Source organism: Branchiostoma belcheri, unplaced genomic scaffold, assembly GCF_001625305.1.
Source record: "Branchiostoma belcheri isolate BF01 breed outbred unplaced genomic scaffold, Haploidv18h27 scaffold25, whole genome shotgun sequence".
Classification (NCBI taxonomy): domain Eukaryota; kingdom Metazoa; phylum Chordata; class Leptocardii; order Amphioxiformes; family Branchiostomatidae; genus Branchiostoma; species Branchiostoma belcheri.
The window spans coordinates 1,872,235-1,888,849 of record NW_017803854.1 but is presented as its reverse complement, the minus strand read 5'-3'; the positions used below and the strand labels follow the sequence as shown (position 1 = coordinate 1,888,849).

General features: G+C 40.9%; 2 protein-coding genes across 2 annotated transcripts; both read right to left on the bottom strand.

Moving 5' to 3' along the window:
• Nucleotides 1-1,042: 1,042 nt before the first annotated feature.
• On the bottom strand, nt 1,043-9,380 carry LOC109471390. The gene is made up of 11 exons (XM_019770677.1): nt 9,303-9,380; nt 7,722-7,783; nt 6,619-6,957; nt 6,386-6,483; nt 5,863-6,219; nt 5,105-5,224; nt 4,529-4,694; nt 4,135-4,307; nt 3,582-3,657; nt 2,923-3,119; nt 1,043-1,300 (listed from the first exon to the last, which is right to left on the bottom strand). The coding sequence occupies exons 2-11, from the start codon at nt 7,777-7,779 to the stop codon at nt 1,043-1,045; spliced, it is 1,842 nt and encodes a 613-aa protein (XP_019626236.1). The 5' UTR covers nt 7,780-7,783; nt 9,303-9,380.
• A 2,381-nt stretch (nt 9,381-11,761) lies between these two features.
• On the bottom strand, nt 11,762-15,645 carry LOC109471388. Its single transcript, XM_019770676.1, has 9 exons — nt 15,399-15,645; nt 15,176-15,252; nt 14,674-15,018; nt 14,402-14,521; nt 13,800-13,965; nt 13,077-13,249; nt 12,679-12,754; nt 12,234-12,430; nt 11,762-12,064 (listed from the first exon to the last, which is right to left on the bottom strand). The coding sequence occupies exons 1-9, from the start codon at nt 15,643-15,645 to the stop codon at nt 11,762-11,764; spliced, it is 1,704 nt and encodes a 567-aa protein (XP_019626235.1).
• Between the last annotated feature and the right edge of the window lie 970 nt (nt 15,646-16,615).

The window sequence follows — 16,615 nt, the reverse complement described above, 5'->3', positions numbered from 1 at the left end:
CCGCATTCCAATGCTGGAGCAGAAAAGCTTGAAATACCTACCAAAACACTTGAATAAAGACATACTGTCAGTATGGAAATGCTCTGTGCAGGTGTTAATCAAGTTAAATCCCAACAGCCAATCAGCAAGAAGTATAGAGGAAAGCTGCATGCCTATTGGTTGATGCCCTGCATTCCATTGTGATGACTCATGCCCAAAACGTGGTAAACAAGGCACACTAACACAGTAATACATTTGCTATAACACAGCCAAAAACTCAAATAAAACCATTCTAAAAGCCTGTATCACAATAATTTAAAAAACGCCTAGGGGTATTTGCCCACTGTACCTCCATACCAAATTTCAGGACCTTGGGCCCTAAAATGAAGAAGCTGAATCCATTTAAAAAATGGCAGGAGAAGGAGAAGGAGAAGAAGAAACATCAGAAAAAGCAATATGGGTTCACCACCACTTCGTGGTGTGGTGAACCCATGAATATGTAGTACTACACGTTTTACAACAACAACAGAAAAGGTATAATATTCACACTCTTCCTCACGAAAAATACATTTATGTGTGATGAATTAAATAATATGCACTATCATTTAAATGCACCACATGTTATTGTACTATCAGGAAAATACAACATGTTTATCTTGTGCGATTTTAAACCACTAAACATACAGTTACAAAGTTACAAAGGGTTTCACTTATTTCTCGATCTCGAAAATTGTGAGACCGTTGGAACATTGGTTTAACTGCGCCATTGGCTATGTTGCAGAGGAATTTGAACATCATGCATATCATGATTTAAATTTTGCATCGAAGAAATATGATTGATATAGGAATAAAAAGAATTGTTACATCGATAGATCTACCATTTCATGGAGTTTGACACATTTTCTAAAGAAGGAAATGATAGTTTACTTCTTATAGAAAGAATCCGTTTTATCTTTCTTCGACAAAAATGACTTAGCCAAGGAACAGATTCTGTCAAAAAAACGTTTTGTGTTTTGTGGTCTGATTATCATTATAATATGATTCTCTTTTGGCACTGCATAGTCTACAACAGAGCCCATAGTGCAGGTACAAAGCTGATGATCACACATGTACCAAAGTTGACGACATTGGCTGTGTGTATCGGCTCGGCAGCTGAGATGACCCGTGTACTCGGGGCGTCAGTGGCGGGACCGGGGACGCTGTAGAAGCAGTAGTAGAGCGTGTGGCTGTTGTCGTCACCATGATCGTCAGGAGTCATGCCATCACGGTACCCGTTTCCCCTGTACTCAACCCAGCCCTCACGGACAGTTGCTCCATCAACCTAGAGGGACATATATAGAGGGATATATAATATAAGAAGAAAGGTAACATTTGCAAAGCAAATGCATAATGTTTACCTTCGCATATGTTCTGCTCTGCTAATTGTTACTCAAACATATATATAGTCGCAAATGCCTCCTGCAATAAAAAAGCAACATGATGTAACCCAACACCAGTTACCATGGTGACAGATATCTGGTTCAGGTCATTGACCTTATTTCGTTGGAGAAGAAGAAGAGGAAACAGAGCAAAAACAAAACGTAAGGTAATCTTTTCTTCGTATGTATCAACAGTTCAGGGGAGCAAACTTCTGTGCATTGACTGACAAGTAGAGTGACAATCATTCTGGCAGAAAAGTCTCACTCAAGTAACTAAGTGTTTCGGAAGATTGGTCTGACATAGCACGAGTGTCACAAAGTGTTTCGAGAAGTTACATGTAAGTGTAAAAGGTCCAAAGCATTGGAACAGTGTGACTTGGTTTAAGTGTGGTGGCTAAGTGTTCAGAGAAAGAGGGAGGGAGGAAAGGTCAAAGGTCAGAATCCCCATATACTAAGTTTTTTGGCGGGAAAACTTTAATCCAATTAATTATCTACTTGAGGGTCCCAATCATTCTGTGTGTTTTTGGCAGGCAGGATTTTGGCCAAAAAAAAATACACAATTCATCAACCAAGTGTTCAGGTCCAAAGCGACAATTTTGGGGGCAATTTGGCATTCAATTATGTGAAAATTAAAGCTGTCAATTAGCACTTTGAACAATTAACTAGGTGCCTGGGGAAATTTAAGAGTAAGGGTGCGTGTTGGAAATGGCGACGACCGCTCCGAAAGGCGACGACCGTTCTGAGAAAAGGCGACGACCGTTCGGAAAGGCGACGACCGTTTACGAGACGGAAATTTGCCGCGGCGCTCCGTCTCTCCACGGCCGTTACTTCATATGTTATAAGTGTTATCCGTTAGTGTATTTGAGTGCTGCGATGTTGTGACCGAGCGTTCCTCGCGATCGGAAAATGATTTAAGTGATCCGGTCTATAAAGAGGCGGCATTTCCTTTTGTATTTGGTTCTTTTTTTCGCTAACTAAAATCCATCGCGAACTCTTTATTTGCCCCGTTCCGTGAAATTAAGTCGTCCCAAACATAGATGCAATCGCAATATTCTATTTTCTCAGTCGTAAAATGTACCGACAGGCACATGAATGTATCGAAAACATCAGCATTAGTTCGTTGTTTTTTTTTGCTCAGAAATGACTCTAAAATGCACCAGAGAGACTCTCAATTTTTAAAATTTTCTGGGGGAGGCCCCGCAAACCCCCCCAACGAGAGGGGGGCTTCCCCCCTCTCGTACTCTCCCCCCGCGCAGCGCTGACGCGCAGCGCTTACGTGGCCTTCGGCCACGTCAGGTGGTGCGCCCCCCCGTTCACAAATTTCTGGATCCGCGGATGCAACTCAACAAAACTTTACACATAGCAGAGACCACTTGAAGATATGGAGCTGAGTGATTTGCAGAATTCGTTGATTCCTGCTAGCTTTGATAGAAATTACTGGGGTTGGCCCAAATGCCGATACTAGTTTGGCACCCTGAGTAAAGTCGATAGACTGGATACCTGGTGTATGTATACGTATACGTACCTGCTGGCACTCTCCTTCACGCATGTCACGCCTGAGCAGGTAGAAGGGAGGTCTGGAGGGCAGGCGGATGGGGTAGGAGGCAAACCCGTCCTCCCGGCAGCAGTACTCCACCTCTGTGCTGTTAAACTCCGCGCTTCCGTCAGCAACAACTCCGGTCTGGGTCCCCCCGGGAAAGCCCAGCACACCCGGGCTGAAGCCTGAAGATGATAAAGACATGTATTTCATGATCGATTTATACAAAATCTTGGACAATATTGGACATGAATGAATCTAACTATATGTAACTATAATATAACTATAATATAACTATAATATAACTATAATATAACTATATATAACTATAATATAACTACAATATAGCTACATAAAACTATAATATAACTATGATATAACTATAATAAAACTATTTATAACTATATATAATTATGATATAACCATGATATAACTATAACATAAATGTAGCATAAATATAATATAAATGTAATATAATTATAATATGACTATAATATAAATATAATATAGATATAATATAGATATAATATAGATATAATATGAATACAATATAGATATAATGTAAATATAAATATATAACTGTATTCTTGTACCAGGCATGATAAAGTTTGCGAACTACGATGATAAAAGCTTGCTGATACACGTACCGGCTGGACAGTTCCCATACTTTAGGATGCAGTAGCTCCCTTTTGGCCAGTTGTCCTCGCTGTCGCTGGAAGTCGTCTGGAAAACCAAAGTAAGAGGATTACACTTGTGTCTTTGCCAGCAAACAATTGCCCTGATTTTGTTTATTAAGATCTCCATTAGTATGGTTAATTCCATACTATTCTTCCTGGAGTCCAACATAAAATAAAATATCAAATAATAATACATGTAACATAATAATAATAATTACTTTTAGCAATAATGATAATGAATAAAATATACAAAATTATGTTGAAATTATGACAAACTTGAAACAAATCAGCATAGAGAAATAAAAGTGCATTGGAGGCCAGATGTCAAATAATAGATGTTTGTGTTGGATAAAGAAAAGAAAATCTTTAATTATTATCCCGAATCTTTTATCGTTATATATGATACCAACACAAAGCTTTTTACTTTAAACACAAAAACAGGTATCACAGGTACAAATAGATTAAACATATATTATAAAGTTGAATTGTTAAGTGCTAATTACTAGTATTGATGTAATACAACCTTCATGCAGACCCCCTGCTGTACTTTGTTGTTGGAGAGACTGCCGGCTAAATACAGCTGACCTGTCCAGCTGAAACTGTTAACCTGTCCCCTGAACTCGTACTGACCATCACTGAAGCCGGCAGGACACCCACTGGAAGCCTTAGGGAGGCCGTACGTGCCTGTCGGCCACTCTAATTTATATGAAAATAAAAATAAAAACAATGTCAGTGCAGGCGTGTTGAAGAAAAGAGTCTTTTTGAGATATGTGATAATGATACTCAAAGAGGTCGCTAACAGTGGTCTTTGAAAATTTTATCTCTGTGTAATCTTTGTGTTGGAATAAAGTTCAATATCTTACTATAATGATTACTATACCGAACACAGACGAACATTTCATGACAAATTTACTCACCGTAGAAGAAACGAGCAATGAAGCAGTTCTGTTCACTCAGCTTGCTGTACGATCTTTTCATAACTTCGTCAGCCTGGCCCATGTCAGCATTCTGCTTCAGCGCCAGGATCCAGGCAACGTACCCGGAGAGTTGCAGGTCAATGATGTATTCAGAGATGCTCTTCAGCTGAATAAAATCAAAGAGAAGTTATGTTAGAATGAAACTCCATCTGTGTTGGTACAATTCATTATGAAACAGAGCTACATTAGACTTCACAGACCTAGCCTGAACAGAGACGGGGGGCGACACAAGTTATCTGGCGTGTATGAACCGCCACTACGGTCACGTGTCTCAGACGTCACGTTCAAAGAGTTGCTGTCTACAACGTATCCATGAATTAATCATTAATGACTAAATAGTATATAAATTTTGATGTTGTACATGTGTTTCTTGTATGGGGGAGGGCAACTTGTAAAGGTGCGCATGCACCTGTTTTGCCCTCCGTTTCCCTGTGTGAAAAATCAAATAAACCAATAAACAGATTGGTTAAGGTAGATTAATATGAATTATGTAAAAACAAAACTGTACTTATCTACCTTCTCCGTGGCACTCGGATGGTTTTGCTGCCTCAGGATGGCGTCCAATGTTTCAATGATTGACGTCCCGTCAAACACCGTCGTGCTCCCCGTCACCATGTCGTGCATGTTGTTCAGCGCCTGTGATGAACGACAAATGATGAACAATACGACGTCGGTGAAGGTTTTTTAAATACATATTCTAACATCTAATCACAAGACGTGGTGACGGCACACTCAAGTTTTTTCAACTTACATTAATGCCGCCACCAACACAGGGGACAGTACAATACTCATTTTCACCTGAGCGAAGTGAGAAAAGTCGTGTAAAGTGCCTTTCCCAAGAGCACAAGATCGGTGACATGTCAGGACTCAAACCCGGGACCTCTTGATTCCGAGTCGAGCACTCTGCCGCTACGCCACACGACCCCATGTTCGGTGAAAGTTAGACATTCAGGTAATAAGATACGCCAAAAAAAAACAGTTACTCAAGCAACTGGATATAATTTTGGAAATGGTCAGACGTCGGCATCCACTATCTTGATTCAGTGACACTAAGAGGCTGAAGGTTAGTTGCAGATTGATTGGTATGCAAATAAGTGAAGACATTGTCCAGCTTTTATTTCCTCTTGGACTTCCAAAAAATGTCTTCACTTATTCGCATATCAACCAATAGTTCGTTACCTTATACTTCCTTCCTACATAGAATTCCAATTCGTACATTCTTACAGCTCAATGCATATCATTGACAAGTAAATGTGTAAATAATACCATGGTACCTGGTTCATGCCTTCTGAGTCCTGACTCAACACTACTTGCACCCACTCCTGGGCGAGGCTCCCGGGCTCCAGTGCTCCATCTACGGTTATCCGCAGTCGGGTGTGCAGCGTGTCCACTAAGTTCTTAATTCTTCGCTCCGAGGCAGCGTACTTGTCAGCGGCTAGTTCCCTCTGGTGGCGCAATTCACTCATGACGCCTAGCTCCCGTATTTCCTCCTGTATGTTATTAACGTTTTGGTTCAGCCGAACCAGGTTCTCTGTTAGTTGTTGATGTCGTTGTTCTGCAGTCTGGGAGTCAAGGCGACCGAAGACAAGGCCTGCCACGTTGAAGAGAATGTCGCTCACAAAACTAGCGACCTGCAAGGAAAAATGTACAATTGCAGCGCACTCATTATCACTTTCTTTTTCATCCCTTCTATTCTGAGCTGACGACAAATCAATAACTGATACTATTGTGAACAATAGTTTTTGTTTATTTGTCCCAGTCATGAATACCAGAAAACACAGATTCTATGTATCATACCCTTAAAATTCCTGCAATCGCTCTCTTCTGTCTTCTGTTTCCTTGGTTGTTCTGCCGACCAAATTGAAGGTGGAATGACCAAATTTCAGTCGGAATGGCTGAAATACACATGTAGAATAGAATGGCCATGTTTTGCAGAAATAGCTTTGACGAAAGTCAATGTCCATGTCAACTGAATTTTACGCAAACTTGAACGAAGAAAAACAACGAAAAGAAACAACGGCTATAAATACCTCGGTAGCTGATGCGGAAGCCCTGTGTGGGTTGTAGCCCACTCGCGGTGAATTTCAGGAAGGCCTCGTTTGCGGTGGTGATGATGGTCAGTGAGGGTTCGGCAGTTCCTGAAAGACTCTCGACTCTGTGTCCGTACGGGCAGAAGTCGAATATCTCGAGGAGGCCGTTTTCCCCCAGTTGAAGGTATCCAACCGTCAACTGCAGGTCCTTTCCAGTCGGGGCGATGATCTTCCACTCACAGTCCATCTCGCCCGGGCTGTTGGTAAGACCTTCTCCATAGCCTGGTGACAGGATCTGGCCAGAACTTCCGGAGAGTATTCCGCCGCATGGCACTGATGCTGTTCGAATGAAGAATGGAGAAAATGACTTTCATCAGCTTAACAAACTACTGCTTGGTTTATTTTTACTCGTAGACTCTCATACATATGGTGCCCCTCTTGAACTCAGTTCTGCATGGCACTTATAACATTGTGTAACCCAACACCAGTTACCATGGTGACAAACGTCTGGTCCTGGTCATTGAACTTATTTGTTTGAAACGGAAGAAGAAGAAGAAGAAGAAGAAACTGAGCAAAATGTGATATGCATAATGCTATGTAATGCTGTAATGGACATTTTCGTATTTCTTGCCAAGGTCAATTATTGCTATCTAATTTACATTCCCATGGCATGGATGATCATTGAATATAAAATCAGGTGCTTTTTTCACTTATTCTTTAGTCTCTGTACGTCCAAGACCCTTTCGCATTGCTAGTTGTCCAAAATATATATTTACTTTCCCACTATCCCTGACCATGAGAAAGCAATGCAATTCTACTATCAAAATCAAGGAACCCACTTATTGTATTGTAGAAGAAGTGGGTAAATTCACTGCCTCGAAAGAGAGGGCCGGATCCAGCAAAACTTGTTCGATGTATATTTTAGGATGTAGAATTCAGTATACTGTACAAAGTAAGTACTGTTCGATCGGTGTAATACAGCCAGCTGCCACCGCGCCGCGTGCCTGCGAAGCTGGTGTGTTATGCCGAAAGGCAGTTATACCGGCTGTACAGATACAGATACTGGTAGATACATATAATAGATCTAGATAGGCCGTACTTACCGCGCAGTGCAGGCACCACAAGCAACAGGAGAATGATTGTCGTCCTGAGGGGTTTCATTGTGCTGCAATGTAATATAACAAATGAAATTCAGTGTGATTCATACAAGCTGAGGGCATGGAGAAAGTCAATCAAGACAAGGCAGAGGTCGAAAAATGGACGTATGACTCGTTTTTGCCACAAGACCAAGCTTCGATTCAAGCAACTCGTTGGGTTTTCTTATAGCGCCGTCTGGGATTTAAAAAAAAGGACAAGTGCGGCACCAGCAGTGTATTCAAGTCCCTTCCATGAGGAGTAATCATTCCTTTTTAGGCCACATTCATCTGATTACATGCATGACATCCTCTGGGCACCAAAAAATAATACGAGCTTGCGAATAAAAAAAAGCCGTTGTTGAACAAAGCAAGTTACCTTCATTTTGAAATCTAAGTGGACAGGACTGGTCCAATAACTAAACACAATGAGTTCCTTATGTTTGTTCTTTTACATCTTCTTTGACTTTGGAAAACTTTGTTATGGGCAAGCGCTAATTCGAGCCTTGCTTTCTTTCGTCTGGCATCTTCTAGATTTGTTTTATCTTTCTGTCATAATTAGACGAAGTAGAGAATAACAATGTTCTAAGTGTGTACTTCCAATGGATAAAGTATCGTATAATCTCGTCAGCACAGCAAAACGACATGCAGTACATGTACAGACCGAAACAACAGTTGGATGAGACAAAAAAGTCTGTATCGGACAAAACCTACCAGCTAAGTTATGCAGCCTGCATTGCACAGTCGACCGAGCGCTAAAATATTTGTATTTGAATCCCAGGCAACATTGAACAAAAGAAAGAAAAACGTACGTACACCACAAAATAAAATGGCCTTGACACCCAGCCACACATATCCATGGACAAATTTCGCTGGAAGAGTGACGGGATTCTACGTCGTCATATGTTTCTCCTACTGTACATTTCGGAAACAAAAGCACCTACATGTACAATTTGGCTTTCTGCCATTCTAGATCTGTTGACGGGAACCTAACACCAGCCACCTGTGAGCTAGTTGTTTGTCTGGCTTCCTAATAAAAACAATCCCTTTTTTCATAATATATAGCCCATTTAAATGCATTTCTTTATATATTTACCGAGATTTACCATACACTGTAGAAGGATTGGCATAGCAGGTGACTATCACCTTTGTAAGATGTCAAACCTGAGACACGATTGTAAGGTTTGAACCACTCACACCAGTAAGGACCCGTGCTCTCGATACGCGTGGTGGGATCTTTAACGTGCTTGAGGTGTGTCTCTCCTCAAACTCGGGGCCTCCGGTTTTACGTCCTACCCGAGAGGACGTCCCTAACCGAAGCTAAGTACTCATTTTCACCTGAGTGTAGCTTAAAATTTTCTTATGGGTACAACACTGGGTCCTGCCAGGGATTTGACCCTAGAACTCTGAAGTTCGTTTTCTGAGTCAACAATCATAACCAAGACCACCTTGCCACCTTGCCATCTAAATCTACTGCCCACATCGTTAGACAGTGACATTTCTATGATCATATAATATAGTAGCTTATGAACGTGTAAACTCTCTACTCACGTTATGTTGGGACCGGGAACTGCAGATGTGAAGTGAGTACGTAGACGATGCAGCGGTCCCTCGCAGCTCCGTACTGTACGGAAAGGTAACTACGTATGCAAATACCTACAGGGGGTAGTCTCTTTTGCTAAGTTACCACAGCCTGACATTGTTTGGCGTAGAGTTATTCTATACCATTTAGGGGATGGATCTGTAATTGAGCATGCAAGTGTGAGATTGGCATTGACGCAAAAGAATAAATGGTCAACACCGGACACCACCCATGTTTACTCGGCATGTCCACCAAACAAAGGCATTGCCACTGGTGCGAGCTCAATTACGCGAAGGTTCTATTTTCGTAAGAAAAAAATCTACGTACATGCAGATAAAAAAATCATACAGGAAAGGACCCCCTTTAGGTTCAAAAACATTCTCATAGAATAAAGAGCATGGTTGAATAGTGATAAATGCGCTGGCCACATTGGCCGGGCGACTGTCATGCGTTCCCAAGTTGACTTACCTTATAATTAGACCTTAGATCCTCCCGCAACTATTGTTGCATCGATCGACAAACGGTTTGGACGGGGCTTCTCCAGGTACTTCTGTTATGTGCCGCAGCAACCATGTCTTCCAAAGTTGAGGTCACCGCGAAACAATGCACTATGCTTTCTTTCTATTCGGTCGTAATGTCAATGTGTGCATATCTTCTCGACGTGCTACATCTAGGAATTCTGACTGTATAATACGGTCAGAAAGCAACGAGCATGTGTCTACAAAGTAGTAGTCAGTAGGTGTTACTTTCTGACCCTAATATAACGTACACGGTACATTGATGTCCTGTTATGCAGAAGACTCCGCCCCCACATGATGATTAAAAAGAAGAGCAATCCAGTATCAGGCCCCGACGGTATGTCAGTTATTTACCAAACTGATTGCCGCCCGAACCAGTAGCCCAGACGATTAATCTTTGTACCCAAAGAAAAGAAAAAAAAAACATTGTAAGATTTATAGCTTTTGATAAAGAACAAACAATAAAGGCAGTTACACTTTCGTTGTGTCCAGCCATGCATATGCTAGTATAGTATGTATAGCAATTGAAAACAGACAAGGATGTCAGACAAATGTGACCAGCCCATAATATATGATTTTATTTCATTTTATCATCATTTTACAGTCTTGGATACCTGTACATAACATGTTCGATACTGTGATTACCTTTAGTATACGATCTACCGCACTTGTACATATAACGGTTTTCCTCTCTTTGCTAGATTGTATCATATATATATAGCTCATATCACCATGAACTGTTTGAGCGCGCCTGTCAGTACTGTACATCAAATTTTGTATAGTCAAATATTGGGTTCTGTGTCTGATGACTGCGAGATTATTTGTTCATAACTAGCCTCTTGTATCGGTACAATTACCTTGTCCTACTCAACAGTCAAGTTCGTTCTCCCTTGTGCCAGAACATCTTACAGTTTCAGACTATGAAATTCTGCGGCTTTTAAAATAAACATGTATATTTTTCAAGAATTTCGTCTTGTCGTAAATATTTCAAAACGACTTCGAGGATGCTGACATGCATGCAACAAATAGAGTGGTATAATGATCCCGTCCTTTCTGAAATGTTGGGTCTGGCATTGCATTATTGACAAATTTCAAACATATATACTAGTGAACAGACATTCTATTGAATATAGTAAGTAACATGCAGTAAACGTGAGTCAAATTATTTACTACTACACTTTCCAAATCATTTACAGTAAAATGGACTCATATTACAGGCTAACGTTAATGATATACACTCTTTCCAACCAAAACATTATGCATTCAACGCTATTGCACGACAATTGCACATATGATGCATTACCTTGTACTGTCAGATAATAAGAATAATAATACACCATGAATAAATAATACACTATGCTTATCTCGTACGATTACGATTTCTCGATGTTGTTCTGGACACGCAATGTCAGACTGTATGCAAAGCCAGACCTATATCTATTTACAGCACACCTCTAGTAGAACTTAACTTCACACACACACAAAAAAAAACTGTTTTTGTACAATCTACAATCATCTGCTCATTCTGTTCAAAATATCTTCACCTCGCACATGTACATCAGACTTTCCTAGGGGCAAAGTCTTGAAATGGCTTCGCCGGGCCATGGGCGATGTTGCAGATGAATTTAGACATCGATATCAAGATACAAATTCTGCATCAAAGAAATACAAATGATGTGCCTGATTTTGATATGATAAAGAATTGAAAATATTCTTGCATCGATACAATTTCATGAAGTTTGGCATATTTTCCAAAGACGCAGATGCCAGATCAATTTTATATAATTTCTTTTCTCTTTCTTCACCAAAATGACTTTTTTCACGAGTTAGCCAAGGTCAACAAATAGATAATCTTCTAGAAAAAAAATGGTGTTGTGAAGTTTTATGGTGGACATTATTATTCACAGAGTTTACAACAGAGCCCTACAGAGTGCAGCTACAAAGCTGATAGCGCATACCACAAATCCGATGGCTGTAGGCACCTGAATAGCAGCTGAGTCTGGGATAACCGTTGTATCTGGGAGGTCGTCATAATTACCGTTGTCGCCAGGCCTAGCATCCGAAGAGATGACGGTATTGGGAGTATTTCTGGTGTAGACGCAGGAGTAGAGCTTGTGGCTGTTGTCGTCCCCATCATCGTCAGGAGTCATGCCATCACGGTACCCGTTTCCCCTGTACTCAAGCCACTCCTCACTAACAGTTGCTCCATCAACCTAGAGCGACAGGAGCGACACCGTAACTCTTTCTTCGTATAAACTCAACAAAACTACACACAGCAGAGACCAGGAATTAGTAATTTGCAGTAATTTGTTTATTAATCACCGTCCGTTTAAGGACGGAAATGAGAAGCTACTGACAGTTTTGAATGTCATCTTTCTGTACCTGCTGGCACTCTCCTTCACGCCTGTCACGTCTGAGCAGGTAGAAGGGAGGTCTGGAGGGCAGGCGGATGGGGTAGGAGGCAAACCCGTCATCCCGGCAGCAGTACTCCACCTCTGTGCTGTCACTGCTCACGCTTCCATCCGGGACAACTCCAGTCTGGGTACCCCCGGGAAACCCAAGAAGACCCGGACTGAAGCCTAAACATGAAGCAATGTTTTTCATGATTGAATTGTACAAATAAGAAGAAATTAGAAATCATTTAGCTTAGAATAAAAAGTGCTTCTGGAAAAATGACAAAAGAGAGAAAGAAGCTAAAATGTTACTACCGTGTCTCGATCCCGGAATTTCCATCGGAACCATGCCCATCGGGGTGTCAAAAAATTGTACCAGGAATGATAAAGTTTGCAAAGTATGATGATAAAGACCTTCTGATACAAGTACGTACCTACTGGGCAGTTCCCATACTTGAAGATGCAGTAGCTCCCTTTGGGCCAGTTGCCCTCGTTGCCACTGGAAGTCGTCTGGAAAACAAAGAGTTGAAAGAGGTTTACCTTTAAAGCTGTAGCTTTACCTTTTTTCAACATAGATAAGATTTCATTCTAGACGAAAAAAAACTTGTACTATACTTGTATATACTAAACTTGTATATACTATACAAATAAACTCAACGAATATAGATTATAAAGTTCAAACTTGCAATTGGATTTATTTGAAGTGCTGGAAAATTAATGTGATATATTATTGATTGCATTATTGATGTGATGCATTTGCATTATTGATGTGATATAATATATATAGTATGTATTTCCTGGGACAAAATAAATGAAATTAAACATAAACAACCTTCATGCAGACCCCCTGCTTCACTGTGCTGTTGGAGAGACTTCCAGCAAAATGCGCTTCATTTCCCCAGCTGAAACTGCTGTCGTGTCCCCTGAACTCGTACTGACCCTCCCTGAAGCCGGCAGGACATCCACTGGATGCCTTAGGGAGGCCGTACGTGCCTGTCGGCCACTCTATTTGATACAAAAACACAATGTCAGTGCAGGCATGTTTTTTAGTTATATTGCAATATATTTGAATTACTCACAGTCAATTCATTTTCTGGTCGCATATTTTAAACATCTGTATGTGATTTGTGTATTTGTACGTGTTTATGTATTGTCCCTATTTTATATAGGCCTCTGGCCTGAAGCAAAGAATAAATAAAATAAAATAAATAAATACATAAATTTTCATGTCAGGGTATAAATTTGTTCCGTCTTATGAACAGTTTACCTTCACAGATGGGGAATATATTGTTTTGGTGGATCGCTGTCTTCTTTTATTCCGTTCCAAACAACGCGGGCCATTGACCTACAGGAGACACTGTACCGGCGATCACCACTGATGGTTACTGGTTATCTATTCATCATGTAACCAGGGGGCTTAATGGTTGTGCAACTATTGTGCATTAAATTTTTGAGTAAGAATTCAGGCTATACCATGTGAAGGTATCAGTCTGCATTTGCTTGCTCTCTAGTTTGAAGTGTACATTTAGCATTAATAACAAACTTATTCAATCACCGTAGAAGAAACGAGCAATGAAGCAGCGTTGTTCACTCAGCTTGTTGAGCGCTCTTTTCATAACTTCGTCAGCCTGGTCCATGTCATTTTTCTGCTTCAGCGCGAGGATCCAAAGAAAGTACCCAGAGACTTGCAGGTTCATGGTGTATTCAGAGATAGTCTTCAGCTGAATGAAATTAATTAAAAGAAAAGTCATAGTTAGAATATGGTTCTAAGCCCGATAATGACACACAGAAAACCTGCAATGACCAATAATTTTCTCGTGGACTTGGGAGCCTTAAATCTGTAGTAATATTTCTTTTACTCATATGGCAATAGAGCCAAAATGAATCAACGTATCTAGTCTCTAAAAGACTAACAACGTGTGTTAAAATTTTAAAATTCATCAAGGAGTTTGGGCACCATAGAGTTCGTTTTCCACCCAGTAAGGGGGTTGTTACCCTTACTACAGGCCAATTACTCATCCTATTTCTACTGAATCTAATGTATCTATGAGTGTAATACAATGTAACATGTGTCAACCTTACTATATGTCTAAACCAGTTCTAGAGTTCTTCTATCATCTTTCGAGATAGAGAGATTTCGGTTCAACAAAAATCTACCTTCTCCAAGGAATTCGGATCCTTTACCCTCCTCAGCTCGGCGTCCAATGTTTCAAGGAGTGACGTCCCGCCAAACACCGTCGGACTTCCAACCACCATGTTGCGCATGTTGTTCTGGGCCTATGAATGACAAGTGACGAACGACTTACAATGTTGAGCATTTGACAATAAGATACAACATACATAGTATTCTGTTTTTTACAACTTTAATATCGATTTTTTTGGCTTGCCATAAGTTCAACCATCATTGACAAGTAGTAATGCTATGGTACCTGGTTCATGCCTTCTGAGTCCTGACTCAACACAGTTTGCGTCCACTCCTGCGCGAGGTTCCCGGGCTCCAGTGTTCCGTTATCTATTATCCAGAGTCGGGTGAAAAACGTGTCCCGCATGTTATTGATCCTTTGCTCCGATGCAGCAAACCGTTGAGCGTCTAGTTCCTTCTTGTGACGGAAGACATTCATGACGCCTTGCTCTTGTATTTTCTCATGGATACCGTCAATCTTATTCTCAAGGAGGTTCAACGTGTCAGTGAGTTGTTGTTGTTGTTGATCTGCCTGATGGCCGTCAATAACATTCCAGACAGTGAAGAGAATTTTCACAAAACTAGCGAAGCCCTACAAAAAATGTACAATTGCAGCGCAATCATTATCACTTTCTTTTTTATCCCTTCTATTCTGAGCTGGCGACAATAACTGATACTCTAATGAACACTAGTTTTATATATTTGTCCCAGTCATGAATACCCGAAAACACAGATTCGGTGTATCATACCGTTAAAACTCCTGCAATCGCTCTCCTCTCTCTGGTGTTTCCTTGGTTGTTCTGCTGAAGATGTGGAGGCAGAATGGCTGAAATAAACACGTAGAATGGAATGGTCATGTTTTACAGAAATAGCTTTGTCTCTGAAAAAAGTCAATATCCATGTCAACTGTGTTTTACGCAAACCTAAAAGAAGAAAAGACACTTTATCAAACAGAACAACAGCAATAGATACCTTGGTAGCTGATGTTGAAACCATGCGTAGACTGTAGCCCATTCGCGGTGAATTTCAGGAATGCCTCATTGGCGGTGGTGGTGATGACCAGCGAGGGCTCGACAGTTCCTGAAAGACTCTGGACGCGGTGTCCGTAAGGGCAGAAGTCGAATATCTCGAGGAGGCCGTTTCCCCCCAGTTGAAAGTATTCAACCTTCAACTGTAGGACCTTTCCAGTCGGGGCGATGATCTTCCACTCACAGTCCATCTCGCCTGGTGACACTATATATCGGATCTGGCCAGAACTTCCGCTGACTATTCCGCCGCATTGCACTGAAGGATGGAGAAAATAATGTTCAATGCTGTAATGAAAATGTCTTGTCCAGGTCAACAATTGCTATCTACATTCCGAAGGCAATCAGGGGATCCAAAATCAGGTGCTTTTCTTCATGATCATAATCACATTCTTTTTTTTCTGTACGTCCTTTCGCATTGCTTTCTCACTATTCCTGATAATAACAATTCTACTATCAAAATCAAGGAACCCACATATTGTAGAAGAAGTGGGTAAATTTTCCTTCCATTGCCTCAAACTCAAATCAAACTCAAGTCAAGCTCAGAAGAAGTCAAACTCAACAAAAGTAGTTCGATGTATATTTGTAGAATACTGGAGAATGTAAAAAAAAGATTTATATAACATATGCAGATGAACCCACTTACCGCCAAGCACTGGCCCTACGAGGCACAGTAATAGGGTTGTCGTCCTGATGAATTTCATTTTGCTGGAATGTAGTTTAAAAAAATAAAATAAATTCAAGGTGATACATACTGTAGACTGGAGGTATATTACAGTCATTGTAGGAGAAAGCTAGTCAAAAGAAGGAGGAATATAAGAGAAGGACCTTGTGTAATGCCATTGATATATTGCCTGTCAAATATGAATCGACAACACGAAGAGAAACGTTTCTGTTGTGACCTTGAGAAAGGCACGTAGCTCCTATTCCTCCCACCTGACTGTGAGTGAGAAGCTAGCTCTGGTTAGGGACGTCCTCTCGGATTTGGCATAACTCTGGAGGGGAGCCACTCATTGAGCACGTTAAAGACATCACCACACTTATAGAAAGAGCAGGGGTCCTTCCCGGTGTGTGTGTGTGTGGTTTAAACCTAACAGTCTTGTCTCAGTAGCCTGGGTACCATCCTGGTTAGTTTACGTCCGCTCCCACAGTCGCTACCGACTG